The sequence below is a fragment of the Lissotriton helveticus genome, chromosome 5_1, assembly GCF_964261635.1.
Source record: "Lissotriton helveticus chromosome 5_1, aLisHel1.1, whole genome shotgun sequence".
Lineage (NCBI taxonomy): Eukaryota > Metazoa > Chordata > Amphibia > Caudata > Salamandridae > Lissotriton > Lissotriton helveticus.
The window spans coordinates 1512596677-1512623969 of NC_136065.1; the positions used below are offsets into that span (position 1 = coordinate 1512596677).

At 47.4% G+C, this 27293-nt stretch overlaps 1 protein-coding gene across 10 annotated transcripts in view; it reads right to left on the minus strand.

The window, feature by feature from the left end:
- LOC144755518 (complement component receptor 1-like protein) overlaps nucleotides 1-27293 on the minus strand; it is a 962117-nt gene that overhangs the window by 584540 nt on the left and 350284 nt on the right. For all 10 annotated transcript variants that reach the window (XM_078644512.1, XM_078644516.1, XM_078644510.1 and 7 more), the window contains exon 6: nucleotides 789-862. In XM_078644512.1, the coding sequence (XP_078500638.1) occupies nucleotides 789-862 (74 nt within the window). The remainder of the gene's footprint in view (nucleotides 1-788; nucleotides 863-27293) is intronic.

The window sequence follows — 27293 nt, forward strand, 5'->3', positions numbered from 1 at the left end:
TTTGAAAGTATAAAAACATTATGGATAACATTTTTAAATAAATCTAACTGGTGGATGTATATAAAATGGCAACAATATTCCAAGGTATTCTATGAAATAAAATTAAAACCATACATATGACTTCTCAGTAACTGCTTTACTTTTTGGGAAAGAGGATCAAATTCTGTAAATTGTGCACCATACCCTCAGAAAAATATTGCTGGGTGATCTGCTCCTTATTGGGATGCTCTGTGTGAGAGTGCTTCATTTCCCTTAGGTGGATTAGGTGGTAGACCCTGACCCTATGCCCTCCACCATCACATGCAACTACGATGCACCCCAACAGACCATGCACAGCTGGACTCGGCACACACCAGAGGCCACACTATTGGTGGGGGAGCCAGATCTCCGGCTCCCCCAAAAATAGATGGTTGGTTGAAATCAATGAGTTATATTGCTAATCTGGAAATTTGGGATCAGGGGAAAAAGAAATACGAATTCTGGACTGTCTTGGTGTGGTTTATGAGTGGGGGAACTTGAAAATTGGTCCAATGAGTAAGCCTGCTCATGACTCAGCTGGTTGTAGTCTTTTCTGCGTGAGCAGAAGAACATGGGGAAGGAAGGGTCTGCAGTCGAATAAAGGAGGAGGTCTCTTAGTAAAATGGCAGGGATGCTGTTTTGGGAGCCTTCAACTTTGTACCCATCTTTTCCAGCGTATGAGGTTTGAAAACCCAGGGTTGTCATCCTTAGAAGAAGGGTGGAAATGAGGCAAATGCCTATCGACTACAATTTCTGCTATGCCTACTAACCTTCACATTTGGGAACAGCATTGGTCCAGCCATTTGCCGCGCACGTTCGCTTCTTTCGTCCAAGCATATTGAACCTGAACAGACCAAAAATAAATACTGTTAATGATCAACTCAAAACAATAAAATAAAACATTATTTTATTTATTGTAGTTATGTAAATATTCAACTAAGAGAGTGTGACAGCTTTGTGAATGGGCAGTGCAAGAAATACGGTATAAATGTATTCAGAATAATATATACACATTCAAATTTCCACACAAGCAATGTACGTGGAGTAACATTTCAGTTAAGAAGTTACAGGTATTTCCAGGAAAGGTAACACAGCAAGATACGTGTTCCTATTTTTATCTGAAGCTCTCATGTTACAAGTGCAGTAGGTTACTCTTAGCTGTTTATAAAATATCTTATACGATCACGGTGGCCCTTTTGGTTTACTTTTCACAGAATGTCACGCTATGCTGCAATTATACGCTTTTCTATGAATGTCATCAAGTAGGCAGAGTTGTACTTTTTATTTGAAGCAAGTGAAAATGTAAGCAAAGATGAATTTAGGCACAGTGTTCCTAAGTGAAAAAAGTGATCAAATGTAGTGTGAACAAATGTTTTAGAAAACATAGTAAAGATCAAGTGATGAGATGTGGTTAACAATGTACATATAACACTATTTATGTCTGGCTAATACAGTCTGAATTTTTCATGTTCCATTAGTGTGGAAGGTATATGTTACTTTGTAAACATCTATTCTTAACATGTAGTGCAGCATATTCAAATGCTCTGCATACTCCTGCCATCTACAGTTGGGCTCGGAGGTTTTCAGCTTGTTTTTCTTCAAAGAAGTATTTCAAGTTCACAAGGTATAGTGACTCCTCCTATAGTTGGTAATGCACAGGGGAATCAGCTACATTGTTAGATGGTTTTCCACACAGGAGGTGAGCGTTAAAATGTAACAGTAGAATGGGAAAGTATGATGACCATGCAAAAAGGTATATACAAAGAGTTTAAGTAAAAGAAATATACATCTGCATAACCAAATGCTTCCAGGTAAGTGGGTGGACATATGTGAATCAACAGTACTACATGTTACGAACCGATGCTTACAAGGTAAGAAACCTATTCTATCCGTAGCATCTGTGTCTGTAAATACACATGCTCAGCATAAACTGTAAAACAGTATGCCCTTAAGTGGTGACTAGCCAGATGATGATGCAAAGAAATAAAACAGAGTTCTTAGACAACTCTTGCTTTTTGGGGTGAATTGGATATGGCTCTTTAACCAGGGTCACCCCCAAACATTTTGCCTTCCTCCTCCCTTTCTTTCTAACCTCGTTTTTGTGGGCTTTAGGTCTCTGGGAACTTTGCCACTGCTAAACAGTAATAAAGTGCATGTGCTCTCTGCTTTAAACATAGTAACATTGGCTTATCCACAAATGGCAGATTTAATTTACTTAAAAGTCCCTAGTAAAGTGAACTCACTGCATGTTTCCGGGGCGGGTAAATTAAATGCTACTAGTGGGCCTGCAGCTGTGATTGTGAGTTCCACTTCAGTAGCCCTTGAAACATGTCTCAGGCCTGCCGTTTCAGAGCTTGTGTGCGCAGTTTTAAACTGTGATATCGCCCTGGAAAGATAACTCTCTTGCTAGGCACAAAACCTTCCTTTTTAATACATATAAAGACACCACTACATTAGGCCCTGGATAGTACAGTGTATCTAACGTGTAGGCTATGTACTTTAAAAATGTTCATGTCAAGGTAGAAAAAACCCTTAAATTCGTTTTGCACTACTGCTAGGCCCATCTCTCCCATAGGTAGATATTGGGATTACCTGATTACATTTTATAAGTGTCATTTCAAATCTGGAAGAGATGGGAGCCCCAAGTTTGATAGCTCTAGAATCACAATTTAAAATCCCAATCTATGCTGCAGTTAGATTTTAAACTGTAATTCTGAAAATTACCCTTTTTAGAATGTTGGCATTTTCTTACTTTTGCCATTTGGTGCCTTCTGCCTGTCTCTGAGTCTGGAGTGGATGACAGCTGGGCTTTGTCCATTCCCTCTAGACAGCCACACACAAAGGGAGCAGGTTAGGTGTAACTGATAGGCAATCCACATCCTGATGGGCCATCCTGGGCAGGATAGGAGGGAGGAGCTGTCGTGCGTGAACAGGTTATGTCCTGTCCCCATAAAAAGCATTGCATGACCCCTTGTAGTGAGTCTGGAGCCAAGGCAGGATGGGCAGGGACTCTGTGCCCTTGAAAGGCCTCTCGTTGAAGTCTCCCCCACTTCAAAGGATTAAGTGGGTATATGTTTAGGACCTCTAAAACCACCAGCTCAGTACATTACTGGACCTGTGAAGAACTCTTCCAGGAGAAAGGAATGCTGTGATGCTACAAGGACTACCACTCTGCTGGACTGCTGCTCTGGAAAAACTACTTTTCTGCTGTGCTGCCCTGCTGCCTGCTACCCTCTGCCCTGACTGGGGAAGGACTGGACTCGTCTCACCTGAACCCAGAGTAACTCTAAAGGCATGCTGGCTTGTCTTCTGTACTAAGTCTCAGGGACATCAAAGACCAACTCATTCTGCAACAGCACCTGGACTTTGCTTTGCTGCAAGGCTTGCCCTGCCAAGCAGTGCCAAACCAGTGCTGGGCCCTTGGAAGTGGGTATAAAGTGCTGCTAGGATCGAAATCCATGCATCGACACCGCTGCTTTGATCGCATTTCTCCCGCAATGCTGACGAATCGCTACTGCTGCGAGAACCGCGGACACTGCATCGCAGACTGTGCGACGCATCTTCTCCAGTTTCTGATGCGTCGCTGACTTTATGCTGCCAGCATCAACGTATTGCCTTCAAACCTGTGCTTCGACGGCAACGCATCAACTTTAGCTTCCCACACCTCGGCTACGTCGACAATGCATCTAAGGTACTTCTCATTGAGCCAAGGATGGTCCCTGTATCCAGCTCGCGCTCCATCAAGGTCAGCCTGAACTTTGGTATTTACCCTGGTCCAGTGCAACCAGATAACCCGGTTGTCACTTTAAGCTTCTAAGCACTGCAATTCTATTTAGCCTTTAAAACTTCATAACTCCGGTTACACTTATTGGATTCTTGTCACTTTAGTCCTCTTTGTTCATAAAAATATAATCTATTTTTCTAAAGTGCTGTAAAGTCTTTCCGTAGTGTTTTCACTGTGTTACTGTTTGAAGAGCTGCACAAATACGTTATCCACTGCCTCTTAAGTGTGAGAACAGGTACATTTATGGTGAAAATCTGACTCACTCTGACAAGGTTAGTGGTTCCTGCTTGGATCTAACATTGGTGATCAGCAGTGAAGATGGGACTTCTCTTTGTGCAGTGCCATTCAAGGACTCGTGGATACTACTAATCCGCATGTACAACTGTGAGCCTTAAATTCTCCTGTGTCTCTCAGCTGTTTTTTTTTTTTATTCTGCTTCTCTTATCAGAAAAGAAATGGATCCCAACTGCATGTCATATTACGCTATAACGGGGCTGAGGAGGCTCTGCAAAGAGAGGGGGTTGACCGTAAAGAATGGGTCCACTAGTCTGGACCTACGACTTGCACTACACACACGCATTTGAAGTAAAATGCCGGTATGGAGCACCCACAACAGACCAGTAGGGTGACATCCCCGAGGAGGGGGCCCAGGCTGAGCCTGAGTTACTTCTCACCTCCGAAGGAGGGCCCCAAGAGGGCAGTGGCACTGAGAAAGAGAAGGAAAATTATTGGGACTCTTAGGAGCTATACAATTTGATTGCTACACCAACACCTGGTTGATTGCAAGTTCCCTAATCCCAGGGAGCTTGCAAAGGAGGCAGACCTCTAGATGAGTTCAGAGTGTCTGAGAAGGTGTCGGGGAGATATCCAAAGGAGGGTGGACCAGGTTCCCTCTTATCAGTGATGGGGAGGTATGTAGTGACCCACACAGGTCCCAGTATAGTCGGGGGGAAGAGGACCCATGCCCCTTCTAAGAATAGGAGGGGAGGTTGTTTTGGGCGGAGACCGAGTGTGCGCTATTTCTAACCCAGTGCTTGAATTGCTCTCAGTTGGTGCACAAGCAAGGGACCTGATCTGTACCAAGAGACATCCACTGATGGGACCTCCACAGTGTCAGGGGAGCTGGGTGGGGAGGCCCGTCACAGTTGCCATAACAGTACTGGTCTCTGGGGGTAGGAGCTGAAAACAGTCCATAGTGGAAGGACCAGTGGGTATTGGGTTGCTAGCTCTGAGAACAGAACACTTTTGACTGACCCAGGTGTGGCCACTTCTGGCAATGGTGGGCTAAAAGCACTGTCACATGGACAACAGGGTCGGGCCAGGCAGACTTTTGAATGGCACACACAAGGTGCCTCTCGCTTGAGGGGATAGTAGTTCTCCCCTGGAAGTTCAGCCTAAAGGTACAGACCCTGGGTTGAAGGACTAGTTTCAGCACAAACTGCTAAGCAAGGTCTTGCAAAAGACACACACAATGGATTTAATCCAGATCTCTTGATTTGTTATGCATTCCATCCATCAGTTGGGTCTCTTTTGATTCCTCGTCCTATGCTCAACAGGTATGCCCAGAAGTGGGTCCCAGGCTCACTCTGCTGTTGGATTCAAGCTAGCCTGACTTATTAGGGGTGTTGCCACAATGCTTCTTTCTGGTCCTGGGAAGACCTGACTTGGCAGTTTGGGCTGGACTGTTCTCATGAGGAGCAGGGTCAAGACGGATTTGCATATGGCTGGGTCTAAAATGGGGTAGCATGGTGAGCAAAAGAAAGATGGATTTAACCCAGACCTCTTGACTGGGTGTGAATGTTTGATTGGTTCTTCATTCTGTCCACTATCTGTGTGTCTTTTGCATTTAGCAGAGATTGGCTGATAATTTTATGGAGGGGTGTGGGTAGCGTGGCCTTACCTCCTAGTCAATGGACATGCCCAGAAAGGGGGGGGAGGGGATGAGGATAGGAGAGGCACGAGTGTGCTTGCCATGAGGGCATCCCTGGTATATCCGCTCTTAAAAATTATTTGAAGATGATTTGTAGGGGCTCTCCCACTTGGCTGCTCGGAACAAGGTAAAGATGTCAGTGGCTGTAGGGGTTTGTTGAGGAGGACGTGGAATTGAGGTCTGCTGTTGAAGCTTGCTTCTGCAGGTGTTATCTGATGTAGGGGTGAGAGGGCAGACTAGGGCTCACAGTGAGCTACTTCTTTTCTCACCCTCGCCCCCTCATTACCCATCTGTGCAGCACTGGTAGTTGGACACACACAGCTCACCTCAGGGATTGTGCACTCTTCCTGGGATTCTCCCAGGGCAGCTGCCACCAGCCTCCAGGTGACTCCAGTCACCTCCCATGGCCTCCAACAGCCTCTTTTGGGGCCCGCGACGGCCACACATGAGCCTCCAGCATCTTCAGAATACTGGCAGGCTGTTTGGTTGCTTTCAGGCTGCCACAGTAACTCCCAGTGGCACTTTTGCAGGGAACATGCTTTTCAGATGGGACACAGGCACCTCAGAAGACACAAGCCACACAGGCCTAAGGCTTGCGGCTTCATGTACCACCGGGTGCCTGCTGCTGCGTCAAGCTCTGTCCGCTCTCTGCACTTGCTGGCATGGGGGGGACTGGGGCCACGAGTGAGGCAGAGTAGGAAGGCACACTGCCTCAGTGACTTGCAGGAGCCTTCCTCTCTTAGCTCCTCTGGCATCTCAAACTTCAGGCCGGCACAGGCTTGGTGGGATTGCGGAATATTTTTGCGGGCTAACGGGGCCTGGCCATTGCAGTGGGCGACCACAGAGCACTGTGAAGGGCAGGGCCGTGGAGTTGTAGAGGGTTGGGACGGCACCTGATATACACCTCCACCACTCACCCTTCAGCCTGCTTTGTTCTGGCCTGCCTCACAGTGCTCACAGTGCTTCGCAGACCCGCCTCATGCTTCACACCTTGTCACACGTCACATGTCCATGGATGGGATACCTTACTAGGAAGTCTGGAAGGTAAGCAACTGCTAGAATTTTTGAACCCTTGCCTAACTGTGTACGCCTTACTAGTGAACGACTCCCAAAAAGAGTTGAATCTAAAGGGCGAAAGGTGGGACATCATAATATTTATCGTGAAGCCTAGAATGTGGAGCAGGAAGATAGTGATTTGGGTGAGACAGAGACAGTGCTATTTATGTGCACTCTTGATCAGCCAAGCAGCAAAGTAAGAGAATAACTAAATGAAGCGGGCAGTTATCCCAGAGAGGTATTTTTGGAATACTTTTGTGGCAGTGGGGACCTCTAACGGCAATACTTTGAACTGATAAGGCTGAACACATACCATGAAACATAGGTAGCGATGAGTGGGATGGAAGGGTATGTGAAAGTAGGTATACTTCAGATCGATGGCCGTCATGAAGTCGGTTTGCTGCAGCACTGGGAAGCCATCCTGTAAAGCGACTATAAGGAAATGCTCTGAGAGGATGTACTTGTTATGGGGTCTTCAGTGGTATGATGGAGGATCCCATGGTTGGAGGTTTCTCCTCCCAGGGCAGTGGAAACCCCTGTAGTCTTCCCCTGAGAAGTGTTGTGTGATATGGGGAAAGTGCAAGAGGTCACTGCTTGGAGAAGGTGGCTCCTTTGGCTGAGCCTCCTTTCTCCTTCCCTCTGATTTAGTTAGGAGTAGTTTCTTACCTGTAACTTCAGTTCTGTAGTAGGGGTATCTCTGTTATAGTCACAATCTAGTGAATAGTCCCGCCCATGTGCGTGGACCCCGGAGCAATCAAAAATAATCTCTTAAGCTGTCTTCTTTGCAGTCCTGCATAGACACTTAAGAGAAAATTAAGACAAATATTGTAGCCTAACATATACAAGGCTACAAAGGCCACCACTTCATCTAAAACATGAAAAGGATAGCCTACCATGTCCAGTTTTACACTATTTACCAAGTTTTCCTCACAGGGAAAACTCCCCTTCACCAAAATCCTTGAAATGATAGAGAGGAAGGGTTGGACAGACAAGCCCCCATAGGCTTCCATTATGTGTCTTGAAAAGGGAAACCGTGCCTATAAGGAACTCTCCAGAGACCCTCGGTATCCCAGGATGCACAGCCAAAGTGCTTTTACTTTCAGTTCTTTTTTAAGGTGTATAAAGCAAGGCCTGTACCATACAGTACAGTACCATTTTCTCCACCGGGGAGGAGGGCGGGCGCTTATGACTATAACAGAGATAACCCTACTACAGAACTGTAGTTACAGGTAAGAAACTACTCCTTCTGTAGTAGGGGATCTCTGTGTATAGTCAGAATCTAGTGAATAGAATGGCAAGCCCATCCCAAAACACCAACCCGGCGGTGGAGAGAAAACAGAGACACCACTACTGTGCAAACAGATGTCTAAATGAAGCCTTCCCAATTGAGTTACCCCCCTAATGCCCTTACGGCTTCTGTGGCGGCTGCCACAGATTAGTGAACTGTGTGTATTGTTGTGGGTTTGGATGGAGGCTGAAGCGCCGTTGTTAGGTCCTGTCCTGGGGAGTGGGGTTGGGGTAGTTTGTTGGGGTGTTGGGGGGGATGGGTGTGGCTGCAATGATGTGCTGGGTTGGTTGATGCGGGTGGAGGGGAGGAGAGACAGCAGCGATGGGGTCGTTACCTGATGTGAAGTGCTTAACATGGAATGTTCGGGGACTCAGGACAATGTCTAAGAGATACAAAGTGCATGCTTATTTAGTGAGGCGGGGTGTTCAAATTGCAATGTTACAGGAGACTCACTTAACCAACCTTGAATGTGATGCTTTGCAGAAAAGGTGGCGGGGCCAAGTGTTTGGAACCTCTTATTCGGCGTTTGCGAGGGGGGTGCTAATATGGGTCAGGGCGGGGGTCCCATTCCAGGTCACGGATCGGGTGGTGGATCCCGGAGGTCGTTATGTGGCAGTGAGAGGGAGGCTGCATGGTTCTGAGGTGGTGTTATGTAGTGTTTATGCCCCTAATGTTGAACAGGCCCGTTATTTTGATGTCCTCTCGGGCTCCTTGGCCCAATTTCTGACGTGCCCCATTGTTCTGGGGGGGGACTTTAACTCCATCACAGATACAGAGTGGGATAGGTCCCACCCGCCGCTAGCGGAATCCCCGGTGCGTAAGCTGTCGGAACGCAGGAGGGACTGGCAGAACAGGTGGGGATTGCTGGATGTGTGGAGGATGCAACATCCTACTGATAGGGACTATTCCTTCCATTCGGGGCTGCACGATCTGCATGTCAGAATTGATTCTATATTGTGTGACGCCCACATGGCGGCCATGGTGACCCATACTGAGTATTTGGCAAGAACCATCTCGGACCATAATCCTCTGCTGATAGCGATCAGATGGCAGAGAGCAAGGTCTGAGATCCCTACCTGAAGATTACGACCGGACACTTTAGAGGACCTGGTGTTTGGTGAAACGGTTAGACAGGGCTTAACGCTGTATTTTGATGAGAATGAGGGCTCGACTGCAACGAGATCGCTGGAGTGGGATGCAATGAAGGTGGTGGTGCGAGGTGTGTGCATGGGCAGCTTCTCGAATGTAAGGACGTCCGTTCTGGCGGATTTGGGGAAGGCGGAATGTGTGTTGAGAGACATTGAGAGGGATAGGCCGGAACGACCTGATTTGCAGGACCGACTGCTGGAGGCGAAGGAAGTGGTGGCAAGGGAAACGGAAAGATTGCGATGTTATGACTATAAGCTATACCTCATAAAGGTCCATGCGGAGCGGGATAAGGTGGGCACGTTGTTGGCAAAGCTCGCTGACCCAGTGCCGAGGAGTGGCCCGATTATGTGCATCAGAACCGAAACGGGGGAGGTGGTCCATTCACCGGAGGCCATTTTACAGCGTTTTCAGCGGTATTACACGGGCCTATATGATACTCGGTTGGAGGCGGGTCCCTCGGCTGTCAGTGATTATTTACACGAGATACAGCTCCCAAGGTTAGACGAGGAGCCGGAGAAGGATCTGGGGGGTCCGATCACTCTTATGGAAATCCGAGGGGCTATTAAACAGATGGCCAGGAACAAGACACCGGGGGTGGATGGGCTACCTGTTGAGTTTTATGCACAATACGTGGATGTACTGGCGCCCAAATTGTTGGCGGTGTACTCGGAGGCGATGGCACTGGGGCGCCTCCCCGTTTCCATGAGAGAGGCGCTAGTGATCCCGCTTCTGAAACCGGGTAAGGATGCACTGGAGGTGACGTCCTACAGGCCACTGTCTATGCTGACGGTTGACTACAAAATCTTGAGTCGTATATTGGCTACCCGACTGCTCCCGCATATGACCATGTTGGTGCACGGTGACCAGGCGGGGTTTATCCCTACTAGGAACACCGCCATTAACACTCGCAGGCTGATCGGTATACTGCAGGATGCCCTGGGCTCGGACGGCGCGTTGGCTGTTCTGTCAGTGGATATTGAGAAAGCCTTTGACAGCCTTGAGTGGTGTTACCTGGATGCGGTGCTGGAGAGGTTCGGACTCGGTGAGGGGTTTGTGGGCTGGACGAAGGTACTGTACTCGTCGGCCACGGCCAGGGTGCGAGTGGGGACACTTATATCGTCTGCTTATCCGGTGCGTAGAGGAACTAGACAGGGCTGTTCGCTCTCTCCCCTTCTGTTCGCTCTTGCGATGGAACCGCTGGCGGCACAGGCCAGAACCGGGGAATCCTTTCTTGGCATCCGCTGCGGCGAGAGTACTCACTATATTTCCTTATATGCCGACGACCTGTTACTTTACTTGGAGGACACGGAGGTGGCCTTGCGTGGGGCCATGAGACTGCTCTCTTCCTTTGGCGGATTGTCGGGGCTCAAAGTGAATTGGGGTAAGACCTGTGTTTTCCCGCTGCGAGCGGAGGCTCAGCGCCCTGCTCTTGCGGCGAACGTGGTATGGGAGGGTAGGTGCTTTACGTACCTGGGAGTCCGGATCTACCATGATGCGGAGAGCCTACTGGAGGGGAATGTGGGGCGGTGTATCAGGGGATTGCGCGGCTGCATGTCCTTTTGGGCTACTCTCCCTTTGTCGGTGCAGGGACGGGTAGCGCTGTTGAAAATGGTGGCACTCCCTCGACTGCTGTATTACTTCAGGACATTGCCTATCTGGATCCCGCAGCGGGTTTTTCAGGAACTGCGCTCATTGGTTATTGAGTTCCTATGGGGACGGGGTAGGCGCAGGGTGGCGTTGCACACCATGACTCGGCCCAAACTTGAGGGGGGGATGGCAGTGCCGGATTTTGAATTATATTATCTGGCAGCCCAACTCCAGATTCTGACGCAGAATGTGGCTAGGGAGTTTAGGGGTCCTGACAGGGTCCGGGGGATGGGTATCCAGAGACACGTCCTCTCTTATATTGTTATGCAACAGCGGTTGGCATTGCGGGGGCTTACCTTGGAGGAAAAAACCCTCCGACTCTGTTGGAATAGGAGCCTGAGGCGGGCACGGGCGGTGCGGCCGTATGCCCCGGAGATTCCCATTGGAATGCTGACGGCTCTACCGCATGGGGGTAATTGGTCTCCGCTGGCGGTGTGGGAAGAGCTGGGGCTACAGGTGGTGGGAGATCTGTTTGTGGAGGGGGTGTTGGCCCCGTTTGCGGTGATCCGGGAGCAGTTTGGTCTCCCAGATGGGGATTTTCTACTACACGCGGCGGTTACTACGGCAATACGGAAGCATTGGAGGGGGGACTGATGGAGCCGAGCACGACCATGGCCTGCCAGTATGTGGTGATGGCTGCGGGTACAATCAAGGCAGTGACCTGTCTCCAGACCCGGATGTTGAACGAAGGGCTGGAACCACTCGCGGTGTTGAAAGCTAAATGGGAGGACAGTGTGGGCAAGCCTATTCCGGATACCGAGTGGGGCCACATTCTGGCTCGGACATGGAAAGGTAGCAGGAACGCCAGGTTCCAACAAATACATTTCTTCCTTTTGCACAGAGCGTATCTGACCCCGGGGAAGCTCCACCGGCACTTTAAGGTGCGAGACGCGGCATGCCCGAGATGCCTGGCTGGGGAGGTTGAACTGGACCACATGATGTGGGGTTGCCCGAGGTTGGGTACGTATTGGCCCGAGGTGGGCGCCCTTCTGAATGCGGTTACGGATAGGGAAGTGGAATTTGACATGGCGGCTTGCCTCCTGTTGTGGTTTCCCCACACGGCGAAAACGAAAATCACGAGCAAGTTCATTGATTTGGGGCTTATGTTAGCGCAGAGGGAGATCACTTGGCGTTGGAAAACCAAAGAAGGCCCGGCTGTGGGACGTTGGACGAATGAGTTGTTGAAGTGGTCAAGGTGCGAGAGTGTATTGAGACTGCGGCAGGCCACGAGACTGGGGAAGGAGAAGGGCTTAGAGGCAGCTAGGGCTTGGGAAACGATGGTGCAGGCTTTGGGCGATCACTTAACGGTAGACACAGAGGAGAGACTCTCGGAGGCTGAGTTCCAGGGAACTGGTAACACGAACATTTGATAGGTATTGACGACGCACAGATATTTCCGATGCACATCATCGCCACCCACATCAGCAGCAGTTAGAGGGAGGGGGGGGAATAGAGGAGTACGTAGACTACCCTGGTAGAGCAGTGAGGTAGATGGCGCAGTGTGTTCACTGAGTGGATTGGCCTGTTGCAGTAGGAGCGGGTTAGGCTCTGTGGATCTACTGAGCTGGAGAGTTGTTAATGTGATGGGTACGAACCCTCTAGGGGGCTTTTGGGGGGGGGGAGTTGTGGTTGAGGTTACAGAAAATGCGGAAACAGGATTGTGTTGTTGACCTACCGTCCCTATGTGCCAAGCGGGGAGACTTTTCTTGCACGCTGAATTTACGCCGCCCTGCCTCCGGGATGTGGGCTGATGGGCTGTGTACTGCTGAGGTTAAATGTGGTATCTTGTATGGGGACGGGGCTGGTGGTTGACATTCTCGATGTTTTGTCTGTAATTCTGCAATAAAAACATACTTTAAAAAAAATAAAAAATGAAGCCTTCCCAAACTGAGCATCTGCTCTGGCATCAGAGTCCAGACAGTAATGCTTAGCAAAGGTGTGGACCGACTTCCAAGTGGCAGCCCTGCAGATCTCTACAATGGGAACATTACGAAGCAAAGCTGTTGTAGCTGCTTTGCCCCTGGTAGAATGAGCCTTAGGCTTACCTCCTAAGGTCTTGTTAGCCTTCTGGTAACATAACTGGATACAGGACACAATCCACCTAGAGATGGACTGTTTTGAGGTGGCAAGACCAGTCCTGACCAACCCATAATTGACAAACAATTGGTCTGACCTACGAATGTCCTTGGTTTTATCCAAGTAGAATTTCAACACCCTTCTGACATCCAGGGAATGGAGAGCCCTTTCCGCTGGAGTGGAAGAATTCTGGAAAAACGAAGGTAAAGTTATGGTCTGATTGACATGGAAATCAGAAATCATCGTAGAAAGGAACTTAGGGTGAGTACGCATCACAACCTTAGCAGCATGAAATACAGTATAAGGTTCTTGACAACACAACGCCTGAATTTCATTCACCCTGCGGGCCGATGTAATGGCCACAAGAAAGGCCGCCTCCCAAGACAAGTGCTGCAGAGAAGCCTTATGGATGGGTTCAAAAGGCTCTTTCATCAACCTGCACAGCACCACATTCAGCTCCCATGATGGTGAAGGACGCCTAACAGGAGGAAACACTTTCTTCAATCCTTCCAAAAAATCTTTAATCACAGGGATCTGGAGGAAGGATGTCTGTGAAGGGCATTTCCTATATGCAGTCAACGCTGCGAGGTGAACCTTAATAGAATGAAAATTAAGGCCATACTGAGCCAAATGCAAAAGATATGGAAGAATGACCTCTTCCTTGCAGGTTGTAGGATCATAGTTCTTGGAAGTACACCAGATGCAGAACCTCTTCCACTTGTAGGCATGGGAAGTCCTCGTGGAAGGTCTCTTAGCTTCCTTAAGTATAGTCATGCAATCGTCAGGAAGATTCAAGTGCCCATATTGCACTATCTCAGGAGCCATGCCGCCAAACTCAATGATGAGAGGTTGGGGTGCACCATCTGCTCCCCGAACTTCGTGAGAAGGTCCCGTCGACACGGCAGCCTCATGTGGGGTAGAAGAGACCGGTGAAGCAGGTCCGTGAACCACCACTGTCGGGGCCACTCTGGAGCAATGAGGATCATCCGTGCTCTGGATTGAGACCGCTTGATGAGTACCGCCAGAATCAGGGGAATGGGTGGAAAAGCGAACAGAAAGCTGTTCGACCAGCTGATCCATAGCGCGTTCCCCAGAGTCTCCGGTTGGTAATACCTGGAGGCGAAGTCTCTGCATTTTCTGTTTTCGGCGGTGGCGAACAGATCCACGTCTGGAGTGCTCCATCTGTCGAAGATGTCTCCTAGCACTTCGTCGTTTAGAACCCACTAGTCGTTTTCTTGCACCAGCCTGCTGAGGGCGTCCGCCTGAGCATTCTGCACACCCGGCAGGTGGGTAGCCGTTATCGTCGGTCCCCTGGCTAGCAGCCAGTGCCAGATCGCCTACGCTTACTGTGACAGTGTGCGCGATCCCGAGCCCCCCTGCTTGTTGAGGTAATACATTGTGGTCGTATTGTCCGTCTGCACAAGCTAGGAGATGGTCTGGAAGGATGGATGAAAGTCCTTCAGTGCCAAATGGACAGCTCTGAGTTCCAGGAAATTGATGTGATACGTGGATTCCGCCGGGGACCACGTTCCCTGGATCTGTAGATGGTCTGAATGTGCTCCCCAACCGTGGAGAGAAGCATCCGTGACGACAGTCTGAATGGGAATGTCCTTGTGGAATGGAACCCCCTTGAGGAGATTCTCTGCGGAGCACCACCATCTCAGGGACTGTTGAGCGTGGAGGGACAGCTTGATCCTGTCGTCCCAGCTCCCCCGCTTCTGGTCCCACTGATCCTCCGGACATTCCTGCAACAGCCTCGTGTGTAGGCGTGCGTGTGGAGTGAGGAAGATGCAAGAGGCCATCGATCCCAGTAGAGAAGACGCCGTCCTCACTGTTGTAGATGAAACAGCTATGAGAGCCTGAGCCTTCCGAAGGATCGATAAGCGTCTCTCCTCCAAAGGAGACACGCTTGCTGAAAGAGTATCAATGGAGGCTCCCAAGTACTGCAAGCACTGGACAGGCGTCGGAACAGACTTGGACATATTTATGTGCAACCCCAGTTGGTTCAACAGAACGACCGTCCTGTTGAAGTGCAGTTGCGCTTCCTGGAAGGTGGAGGCTTTGATCAACCAGTCATCCAGGTACGGGTAGACAAACACCTTGTTCTTTCGCAGGTGCACTGCCACCACTGCCATGCATTTCGAGAAAGTCCTGGGTGCAGACTTCTGTCCAAACGGTAGTCTGGTGTACTGATAGGCATTGGTGCCGACTAGAAAGCGCAGGAACTTCCGGTGTTTCCGTGCAATGGGCACATGGAAGTACGCATCTTGCAGATCTATTGCACAAAGCCAGTCTCCCCTTTGCAGCTGAGGATAAATCTGGTGCAAAGACAGCATGCAAAACTTTTCCCTGCGAATCCATTTGTTTGCTTGTCGCAAATCCAGAATGGGCCTTGAGAAAGCTTGGCAAATCTCACAGGCTTCTGGGACATGGGAGGAAGGGAGACCGAGTATGCAGACTCTGTGGGGGTCCGATTTGGCTTTCTTCCTGGCACACTCAGGGCACTTATCGAATAAGGTAGGCATATTCGACAGAAAGAGTGTGCGAAACTGCCCGAAAACCACAGCAGAAGGAAGAGGAAGACCCCAGATGTCTAGTGAAACACTTTAAACACTTTAAAAGTGCCAAAATTGAAGAAAAAAACCCAAAAAGGGAGAGCTCAATGCTCCAGGGTCCTGCTAGCAGGAGCCGGAAAAAAGAACTGAAAGTATAAGGACTTTGGCTGTGCATCCAGGGATATCGAGGGTCTCTGGAGGGTTCCTTAAAGGCACGGTATCCCTTTTCAAGACACATAATGGCAGCCTATGGGGGCTTGTCTGTCCAACCCTTCCTCTCTATTAATTCAAGGATTTTGGTGAAGGGGAGTTTTCCCTGTGAGGAAAACTTGGTAAATAGTGTAAAACCGGACATGGTAGGCTATCCTTTTCATGATTTAGATGAAGTGGTGGCCTTTGTAGCCTTGTATATGTTAGGCTGCATTATTTGTCTTAATTTTCTCTTAAGTGGCTATGCAGGACTTCAAAGAAGACAGCTTAAGAGATTCTTTTTGATTGCTCCGGGGTCCACGCACATGGGCGGGACTATTCACTAGATTATGACTATAACAGAGATCCCCTACTACAGAACCTCAGTATCTCCTCCTGAATACCTCCATTTTGACTGCTTGTGGTATGGTTGTTGCGGCCTCTGGCAGAAGGAGAGGGAGTCTGGGGAACTGACTTTACTGCGCATTCTATACTGTGACCTATGAAAACACCCTTGGGGAGTTGAGGTCTAAAGTAAACCCATCACTTTGGCTGTATCCGATTATTTTTTCAGCTGGTCTATCTGCAGTCCGAACAGCTGTTCATAAAATGGCAGGTTTAGAAGATGCTGTTGTACTTCTGGCGTAAAACCAGATGCACAGAGCCAGTTGTGTGATCTGACTAGGATGCTAGTAATAACCAGCTGCGGCTGGCAAGTACACAGAGTGGGGCGGCGGGCAAATATGTGGTCGGTGTGTGCATGCATGCATGCAAGCAACGTGAATGTAAATGAAAATAAATAACCACTTACCTTGCTTACTGCACAACGTCCTCCTTGCTCCAGTCCTGTTCTGCTCTGTCTTCTCCAGGCTCTGAAAGCCCCAGCAAATGCTCCTAACTAATCCTAGCGCTGCTCTTATGCTGGTAGCCAGCATGAGAGCAGCGCCAGGATTGGAGAGAGTGGTCTCTCACACCACTCCCAAGAGGCCTGTGCTTTCTCTATGACAGCTGGGTTAGAGAGTTTGAAAATGTGCATGTCTAGCTGGCCATCTCATGATGGGCGGCCATAGAGAAATGTGCACTCTAAACCTAAGTACACAGCTCCCTGCTGCGACTCAGCAGTAAAGGCCCGTCCCATTCTGATACTAGGTTCATTGGAGCTTTTGAAGGGGGGTCTGGGGGCGGGGAACGATGCTCCTCCTTTAAATGGAGGGGTCACTCTTGGTATTAACGCCCCAGACTGTAGTGTTGGCTCTGTCAAGAGTGCAGCGGATGGTGGCATTTGAGATGGTTTTGGCTTCAGTAACCAGCTCCTAGCCATGCTGTCTGTATTGATCAGGGAAGTGTTAGAGGAGTTTCTCCAACATATCGGGCGAGTAAGCCAACAGAGTTATCAATTCAAAACTGTGGCACACACTCTCTTGGCCGCTTCATCAATCTTTTTACTCTTCTTGCCAGGCAGTGGGGTAGAGTCCCCTATACCCTGGGCATTGGAGTGTTTTAGTGCCATGTGGACAACAAGGGAGTTCGGTAGAACATAGCCGCAGATGAAGGCGAGTCGTAGGGTGAAGGTTTGTATTTGTATTTTTTGTCGACCCTTGGTGTGATGACCTTAGCCGTGACCGGATCTTTGAAGGTGTCAAGATCAGTCCTAAGCATTCCCTTCTGCAAGCTGAGAACATGGAGGGTGCACTGTATTTTTTAAAGTGATTCAACCAGAAATTCTTTGACTTCCTGGACGACGTGCATATCTACTTTATGGAAGGTAGCTGCCCTTTGTATATACTTCGGGGTACGAGGTAGTGCCATCCGGTGGGAATGTTCTGTCGGGTACAGATCACGGCCTATATCACCCAGGGGATCGATATCATAGCAGTCCCATGGGTCATCACTGGGCTCAGGATTGTAGAGGCATAATAGGACTTCCATATTTAAAATGGGCTGCCCTTCATCATAGGAAGAGTGCTGAGTCCCCTGTGATGAAGTTGAAGGAGGTGACATTGGGTGGTGGCAGTGAGAAAGGAAGAGGAGATAGAAGCGGAGGAGGAGGTTGAGAAGGGAGTAGGCTAGTGCCCTGGTCGTATGTATTTTGTGTCTTGGAGGAGGTGTTGGTTACAATACAATTTGTTCCTCAAAAGGAAACTTCCTCTTCTAGGCAGCCTCTCCTGAGGCTTTGTTTAGAGCTTGGAAGATATTTTCCCGTTTTGTGGGTGAATGAATGCCACTTCTGGCGACCATCCAACTCCTGCAATTGCTGGAAAATAAGTTGATGCGAATCGTTGGAGCCAGCCATCGATGGTACTTTCAGTGCCAAGTGGATTATCTGCATTGCTGGTGTCTTATGCTATGGAACACACTTCCTGTGCAGATTCGGGGCCTTAACTATCTAGAATTTAGGAAGGCTATCAAGACTTTTCACTTCCCTACTAACTAGCGGGTGTTGCCTTGTGTTGTGTCAGTCTTTTCTTTCAGCGCCGGGATGCCCTTTTGCTTGGGCAGCTGTTCGCGCTATATAAGACACCTTAACATTAACATTAAACATTGAGGGCTTTGGTGCAAATGGTGGCATTGATGTTGAAGTGGACTTAAGTGCCAAGACAGGTCGACTCAGAAGAATGTTCTGTTTCATGTTGACAGAAGCTCGCACCAAACTGTTGAAAGCATTGACAGGAACCATGGTAATGTGATTCCTGGCAAAGCTTTATAAAAGACATCCAGCTTGGCTGTCATTTATAAATCTGGCGGGCAGTCCCTCCACCAGGGTGATGGGAGTATTTTACTCAATCGCCCTAGTAGAACACCGAGCCATCTGCCAGACTATAAATCAGGCCCTAAGTGGGCTGACCGAAAGCCTACCCTCAGAATACTGTAAGCAAGAAGTCTGGGGGACAGATCAAGCTGTCAAGCCAGATATAAAAGTGCTGTTGGAAAATGGATGGAATCTTGTAACACAGGATCATAGTAGCCACAATACAAAAGACAGATTTTATACATGTCCAAGCATGAAGGGAGGGCACTCTGTATGCTTTTTATTAAAGTAGGTGCTATAAAAGTAGGTATTTGCTGAAGTGGCTATTGTACTGGTGGTTTGAAGTCCCCTTTCCTGTAGGAACAAGTCATGTGTCACCGTATGTCAGCGTTGATCATAACAAAAAGGAATTAAAAAAAGAGCCCAGGCAGATAGATCGCCACACTGCATTCAGGCTCTGCCTCCACCACCCCCACCAGTTTCTAAATTCCCACACTTCAATTATACTCAGGGAGGAGGCCAAGGGTCACTTAGACAAGTAAGAAGTAGGATGAGTCATTTGAAGAAAGGAGAATTCGGACTACCACTTCAAAATCACTATAGTAAATAACTTAGATTTACTAAGCTATTCAATCCCTCTTTCTCCAGACTCACAGGAAGATACTAAGGCCCACGTTATTAGTGAGCGCTTAACATTAATTTTAGTGAATGCAGCTGTGCAGCTAAATGTTATCAGTACTATCAGAGGTGGCTACACAGACAAAGGTATTACTTATCCAGGAGAAATCTGGAGGATTTGTCCCCCGAAAAGTACTTGAAATTATGATTTGGTAACATCAGTTTCCGCTTGTTATTCACCAATCCATATGGGGCATGTAGGAGTAATTTATAACCCAGTTGATATGGCACCAGATATTACCAATAATCGAGGTATTGAAGATACCCGACGTAGTAATTCCACACTGTAATTCTTGCAGGTCTTTTAATGGAGGCCTACAACACCTCTAATAGGAAACCACCAAGATAAAACACCAAGGAAACGGAAACTCAAATGGAAAGACACAGAGAAACCAGTGGTCTTGGTACAGCAGAACAAATGAGGATTCTATAGGCTGCAAATTAAACTGCCATTTATACAAGGAAAGAGGAACTAAAACTGAGAACTTTAGACCAAGTTCCCCCACAAAGCATGGAGACAGTGGACCAGTCAAGCCGTGCCACAAACATAAATTGTGGAGAGAGAATGGGAGCGCGTGAACACCTCCAGCATGGTTGTGAATCTATGTAGGACCCTAATCAAGATAACCCAGATTCATGCCCTTATATGGTTATAACAAAACATATCCTTAGAAAGGCATAGAAATCATGTCCATATCTAGTCATAGCCCATGCAGTCCAAATACGGCAAGGCTACTCCCATAGACTCCTAGAGAGTACAACGCGTTTTTTAAACAAACCAAGCCTCCAGCAGCCCGGGAAATCATCCCCCTGCTTTTGTTTTGCACAAGAACTCCTGGAGTCCAGAAAGAACTGTTAGTTCTTAGTGACGTCTTATGTCCAACCTTACGTCAAACCCGGCACCTTTCAGGTATAAATATACCAACAGTTGCCTTAAGCAAACACACAGTGGTTTGGAGCAGAGCGGCTATCTACTTGCCCGACGCCCAGCTGATGCGAGTGCCGAAGGAAGCCGACCCTCCCATTTGATGCACTGAGAGACGCTGTCTTTTCTCAAGCCGAGAAATCCAGCTCCGGTGTTTCCAGTCACCCTTGCGGGTTGCTGGGAGATCGAGTCCTGAGAGAGAGATACAAGACCTCCTACATTCTATTACCAAGGTACGGAGCTGACTAAACCCTTAAGAGAATTCTTGATTCAGATTCTTGGCAAAAAACCAACTTAACTTAAACTGCAACTTACTTACTCCTTCCCACATATTAGGCTTAGGTCAGGTACACTGGGGTAGGCGTATCTTAGAAGCACCAGTTGAGTACGTTAGTCAATGTTTTTATGTATGTATATATTTTATCCGTTTTAAAGTATCATATGGTTCAGAAACCATATCAATGCTTTTACAGTATTACGGTATTATTTCATAATACTCCTTTTACTGTACGCACTTTACTTTATGATAAGTATTGCAATTGTGACAACTCATTTCTCTTGCATGAGAAAGAAGACTGCTCAATAAATAACACCTTTTATTGAAAACGCCCGTCTCTCTATTTCTCTGCACTCCTGGTGAAATTAAGCATGCACGATTGACTGAGTGAAATACCTGTCTATTGTTTTCACACGACTCTAGAGATATACTCTTTATTCTGAGGGAGCAAAGTTGTCATGTTTATGCGGTTGTCAAAAACTAATCCCTTCCTGTCTAACCAGGAAAGTTAACTCATTCCTGTTCACTAGAGAAAGTTTTGAGTGACCTCTGAGCTAGCTGGTAAAACTAATTAAGTCTAACATAGTCAGTAGAGACCTAGATGACCTCAATCCTACGTCTAAACTACTGTTTATGTTATTCCAATGCGCAGAGCCTATTGGGAATATAGGAACTACACTACATGGCGCCCAACGTTTGGTAAGGCGATAATCTAACGCAAGACATTAGAGTAACTCAGTCGTGCTTTTCACACAGACCCCTTTTTCCCGTAAAAACTCCAAAAAACGTCTGGAGTGGGTAAAAAGTTAATATCCGCCGGAACTTAGTAGGAAGAGATTCCTATGTATTAGTTTTTGGTTTAGTCAACGTTGAAGGATACAGTGTTCCAAAATATTGTGCACCTAATCTTTGTTTCCTTGAAACTAGCTCTGCAACAAAAAAACTTTCTGTCAGTAAAATGCCGGACGGTGACGAAGAAAGAGATGCTACAGCGTCTCAACTGTTGTTAGATGACAACTCTCCAACAGAATGACCCGAATGCTATAATCATTCCGGTTAATGTAAGAAGAACTATAACTCTTAAGCTTATAGAAAATGGACTATCACCGAGAGGTGGTACAGTCATATTCGTGGTAAAGGCCCATGAATATCGGCAGACAGAGGTATTCTATTCATGGATACACTTTCCAGCAGCAAACGATGTAACACAAGCTTCCACTATAACAAAATAGAGGAACCTCCGGATGAATACGCTCCTTTTGAGGACGTTGAAATCCCACTAACTTACCAAGAGCACCTGCTCTGGTTTAATGGCGCCCTAAAACATCAAAATCACATTACCAGGCTCGGTCCAAGAGGTAGACCAGGAGCCACGTGGCCGGTTCTAGCCAGCTACATACCACATCCAGACATTGAAAAAATGTCAGACCGGGAACTTTTAGCTCAGCTAAAACTACTAGTTAAAATACATAGACAATGGGGTCGATTCCGATCCGGTAAAATCTCCGTCCGTACGATTCGTATCCGGAGCCGTTTCCGTACGACTCGTACGGACGCCGTACGACCGGACGATTCCGATCCCGATCGGCCGACCCGGGCGCGATTCGTACGGTACACGTCGATTCGTACGGAAAAGCGCACGATCACCTACACACCGTACGGCGCGTACCCCCCATGATCGCAGGGGTTCGCGCCGTACCCCTGTGATCATGCGGGGTACGTGCCGTACACCCAGCGTACATGGGGTACGTGCCGTACACCCACCGTACATGGGGTACGGTGCGTACCCCATGTACGCTGGGTGTACGGCACGTACCCCGCATTATCACAGGGGTACGGCGCGAACCCCTGCAATCATGGGGGGTACGTGCCGTACCCGGGGGGGGGCGTTCCGTACCTGTTTCAGCGCGAACTCTGCGTTTACGACTGTTTTCGGCTCCCGTAGGAAAAGGGTCGTACGGCGCATACCCGACACGAATCGTACTTGCTGGGTCGTAAAAACCAGCCGCGAACCGTAGTGATGTCGCGTACAGCCGGTTCCGAGTGAAACTCGTACGGAGATCTGAGTCGTACGGAGTCCTGTACGAGTCGTACGGAGTTTGGCACCTGGTACGGATCGTACTTCGTCGTACGTACGGGACGTCTACGGGTACGATTCGTATGGGGAAAAAACTCTCCGTACGACGATTCGGAGCGCATTTTACCGGATCGGAATCGACCTAAATTGGTTCAATATGTCATGAGGACTTTAACAGTCCAACCAGCAATAAGAATTCCACAACAAACCCCTCAACAGGGGAACACAAATAAAATCACACCACAGAATATACAATCAGCAATTGGAAAAATACCCGCAAAACGGGAACAAATTCCATTCTGGTTAGCACAAAAAATCACTCAAATAGAGGCGGTATTTCCTGATACTACACCTCATGAGAAACACAGAAATCTGACTATCTGCCTTCCAATGGGGATCGCACCACATGCGGAGGACTGACACACTTGGGGCACAGTCTTTGCTTCAATTTACACAAAAACACATGGTGTTCCGTCCATGGCGGTTATAGCAGAGGTACTAAGACAGATTCAAAATGAATACGGTCCAGAACCTGCTTTAACTCTGGGTATGAAATTACTGAAAGACTTCAAGTAGGTCTCGCCTATATTATTAGCCAACATAAAAGGAGAAGCAGCATCTGTGGCGATTCGCCAGAAACTGTAAGAAACAGATATAGCAGAACAACCTTTTTAACTTGCCAGAATCATAGAAAAATCCTATGAAGAACTAGGAAGAGATAGTTTGGGTGGGAAACCACTAAAACCACAACTAATTGAAAGTCCTGAAAAACCTTTTATTAAAAATAATCTGAACACTCCAAAAAAAGAGTTGGGATAGTAATAAACAATCCACTCCCAGAGAAAAACGTTTTCAGTCCAGAGGAAGGTCTCCTCAACGGAGGGATAGATCTCCAGAACGAGGAAACAATTCTCCCCAAAGGGAGCCCTCTGAGAAAAGATACAACCTTAGAGATAGGGATAAATTGAGAAAACTTGACAGATATCAAGATAATGATACACGTCCCTCTCGATCTTTTCAGAATTCCTCACAGAAATCGGAAAGAAGAGGACGGTCAGAACACAAGGAAGAGCACGTCAAGTCTAAAGACAAGGAACCTGCTCATCAAAGTAAAAAATTACAATTTCCAAGAAAGAAGGTAGCCAGTATTAAAATAAAACATGCCGAGGAAACTGAGGACACAACTGAAAAACAGAGAGTGGGCCCAGACAGTGCTAGACAGCGCAGCAGAAGTAACCAAAGTTCGCAAGATCCTGATGAATCTTCTGGAGACAGTGGACACGAATGAATACATTCAGGTGGAAACTGCAGACACCAGAGTTAGCAAACCCCATAAGTTATACGAAATAACGTTGCGTATAGAGGGGGACAAAACTAGGAAAATAAGAGGTCTCTTTTGGGATAACTTATCTAAAGGCTATGATATCCTGTTAGCTGAAAAAGACTGGCCACCAGAGTTTGTCAGGGAGTGCCCTCATGGCGAAGAAATGATTATGCCTGCCTTCTCAAATCATATTCCAATTCATAAAAAAATACACATTTGCAAGAAAATGGGCAGTGGCCCAAATCATGCAGGATGGGATGAGGATTCTCCTCCCCACAAAATCCAGTTAAAAAGTCAACTTACTGCACAAAAGCAGTACCCAGTTAAACAAGAAGCTAAAAGGCAAGTCAGGGAGATCTTAGATCAACTTGAATATCAGGGGGTGATTGAAACATGCACCTCACAAATTAACAATCCTTTGTTTCCTGTCTCCAAGCCAGACGATTCATATCGTCTAGTTTTGGACTACAGACACTTGAACTCCTGTTGCAAAACTTTTGCAGTACAAAACTCACATAGTGCAGCACTAATGAATAACATCGTGCGCAAAAAATATAAAACGACAGATATCTCTAATGGATTCTTTTGTCAAAACATTGCACCTGAAAGCAGGCATTTGTCCGCTTTCTCAACAATGGGGTCGCAAAAACAATTCTTTCGACTCCCACAGGGATTCAAGAATAGCCCAGGATTATTCTCAGCAAGGGTAACAGAGTTACTACAAATATATGATGATGAGGCATTATCTTATGTCGATGACATCTAACAGATGATGACCTGGAGACACACTTGAAAAGAGTGAACACTATAATACTTGGGTTCGCAGCTGAAGGGTACAAATTCAACTTTAAAAAGTCACGAATTGCTCACCTAACTGTCCTGTTTTTAGGATATGAATTATCAAGTGAAGGCAAAAGCCTAGCAGACAATTTCTTAGAGAAATGTGCTGTACTCCAAGCACCAAAAACGCTGAAGAACTTACAATCAATACTAGGTTTCCTGAATTTCGGAAGAACGTCCATTCTAAATTATGCAGAGAGGGTTAAACCTCTCTATGAATTAATAAAACCTGATTTCAAACCAATCAATTGGACTCAGAAACACACAGAAATTTTAAGATCATTACAAACAGACATGTTAACTAAAACAAAACTGCAAACACGCGAAAACGTACGCAACCTTGTAATCCGAGTCATCCCAGGAAGATGCAGATTCACGTACCTGACCTCTAATGAGGGAACCCAAGGCAAAAGGATATCTGTTTTAACAGCAGAATCAGCGCTTGAGGCATTAACAAGTCCACACAATCTGAAAACTGTGGTATTAGATCCAAAATGGATACAATGGGAAAATTCTCTTGCTGCAGAAGACGTGAAACACTATTTTGACCTGAAAATGAAAAAACTAGAAAATCTAGAATACGAACGAGAATACCCTCTGTCAATCGAAATTCTGCCTCTAGAGCAGTACAGCTGTGTAATCTACATGGACAGATTTGCACAACACTATGATGTGGATAAAAAATCCTACAATGCAGCGTGCGCGATTGTTAAAGGTCGCTGGAGCTTTGGTAAATTCAGACCAATAATCACCAAAACTGAATCACTCAGAAACTATACAGCTCAGCGAGCTGAAATAAGATCTTTAAAGATGGCGCTTGAAAATGCCGATCGCGAATTCCCACACTAATAGTGTGCGATTCGCATTACTGCGTCCAGTCTTACAATGAGAGCATGCAGACCTGGATTAAAAACGGTTACAAAGATGACACAGGTGCCACAATAAAGCATAAAAAGCTATGGGAACAAGTAGTTCTTTTGCAGAAAGAACTACAAAAGACTCACCTGATACATACACTGAGTCATCAACGTGATGGCGTTCACGTTGCAGGGAATTCATTGGCTAACAGAGCCACAGCGGAAGCGGTTAAACCGGCTTCCATAGCCACAAAAAAGCGTTCTAAAAAACACAGACGGAGAAACCATGCTGGCGGTAAAAGCGTCTTTAAAAGGCGACTATGCAGCATTTGATTTAATCAAAAAGAGACTAGCTCATGTTTTACGAAATTTACAAAAAGTAAAAGACTCGAGTATGTTTCGTCATGGGGTGGGAACACCTGGTGAGTGTGTTCATAAAGCCCTCACCCACCAACCTAGTTGGTGGCATGCTTCATCATCGGGCCCACCCAGTGACACCTAGCGTGTCCCGGGTGTGCTTCAACGCCTGATTGCAGCGGAGCAGGTATGTTGCTGAGTGTGCAGTGAAGATTGTTATGAAAGTGATGTTAAAACGGCTTGGCGGGGGTCCCAGTACCCGAGGGTAAATTAGACTTTAATACCTGGGCCTCCGTCAGCGGTTAAAAATAAGGCTGTTGGATGTTAGAGGCGAGTTACGACCTCCCACATCCGGTGGGTCAACATGTTTCAGCCAGTGCCTTATGTATATGCTGGCTTTCTTCAGGACCTATATTAAAATGGGTGTAATTAAGCTAGTGGGTGTGTAATTCAGACTATGTGTCTACACGCCCTAAAGTGTTTATCTATGTGTGAGAGGGGGGGATTCCCTTCTCAAAACACCTGTACATGTAACATATATGGACAGAGACAAAACATACAGGGAAAAAGAGTCACTCGGATGTATGGCATTAAACACATCTGGTTGCCGTCACTAAAGCGGGTGGGGTGTAGGCTATAGGCGGCTATGGTGTAATGGTATTGGTGGTACCATTAAGTGAAAATCGCACTTTTAGTTCGGGAGTGGAGTGGCTAAAACACGGATATCACATACACTGTGCATATGTGTGAAGCGGCGCAAGAGCTAGTTCTTACGCTAGTTTTAGCAGTTTCGGACCTCAAGGTTGAGAGGTGGCAGGGGGTTGACCCTATGGAGAATAAAGGTTTGGCCACACCGATTAAGGAGACCTGTAGGGAAGAAAGATAGCGCTTACCAGAGGTAGTGGTGGTTGTTCTCATAATCACAGCTTTTCTGGGCAGAGCCTGCTCTGGACCTGTAGTGCCTCCTTCGCATACCGGTGAGTAATGGCCGGTTTCGCTGAGTGTTATATACTGTAGTCAATTGGATAACCATGTGCACCTGCAAATGTGGAGGTAAGAGTAGAAAGACTCGAAAAGTCGAGTCATGGTGCCTGAGGGAGCCGTTCCGCGATGTGGGCGCATGTGCAGTACCCGTGGGTGTAGTGCGCATGCGCGAAGCGGTAGTGTTCCATCTGCGCGTGCACGTCAATATGTGACTGCGAGGCTCAGGGGTGCGGGGCGGTAGTGTTCTATACGCGCGCATGTGTCACTGTGTGACTGCGGTGCTCGGGGGTACAGTGACCATTATTAGTGGGGCATAGGCCGATTTATACCTACGCATGCGCAATGGTAGGGACATGGTAGATATGTATATTGGGCCATGGAGGGTGCGTTATAGTACATAACTTGGGAATGGCACAAGTATAGTTGTGGTAAATGGGGACATCAGGTTTCAAAATGCTCAGACTATGCAGCATTACCTCTCGACTATCCACTCAATAATACATACATAATTGATGCAAACTCCGTTCCTTTTG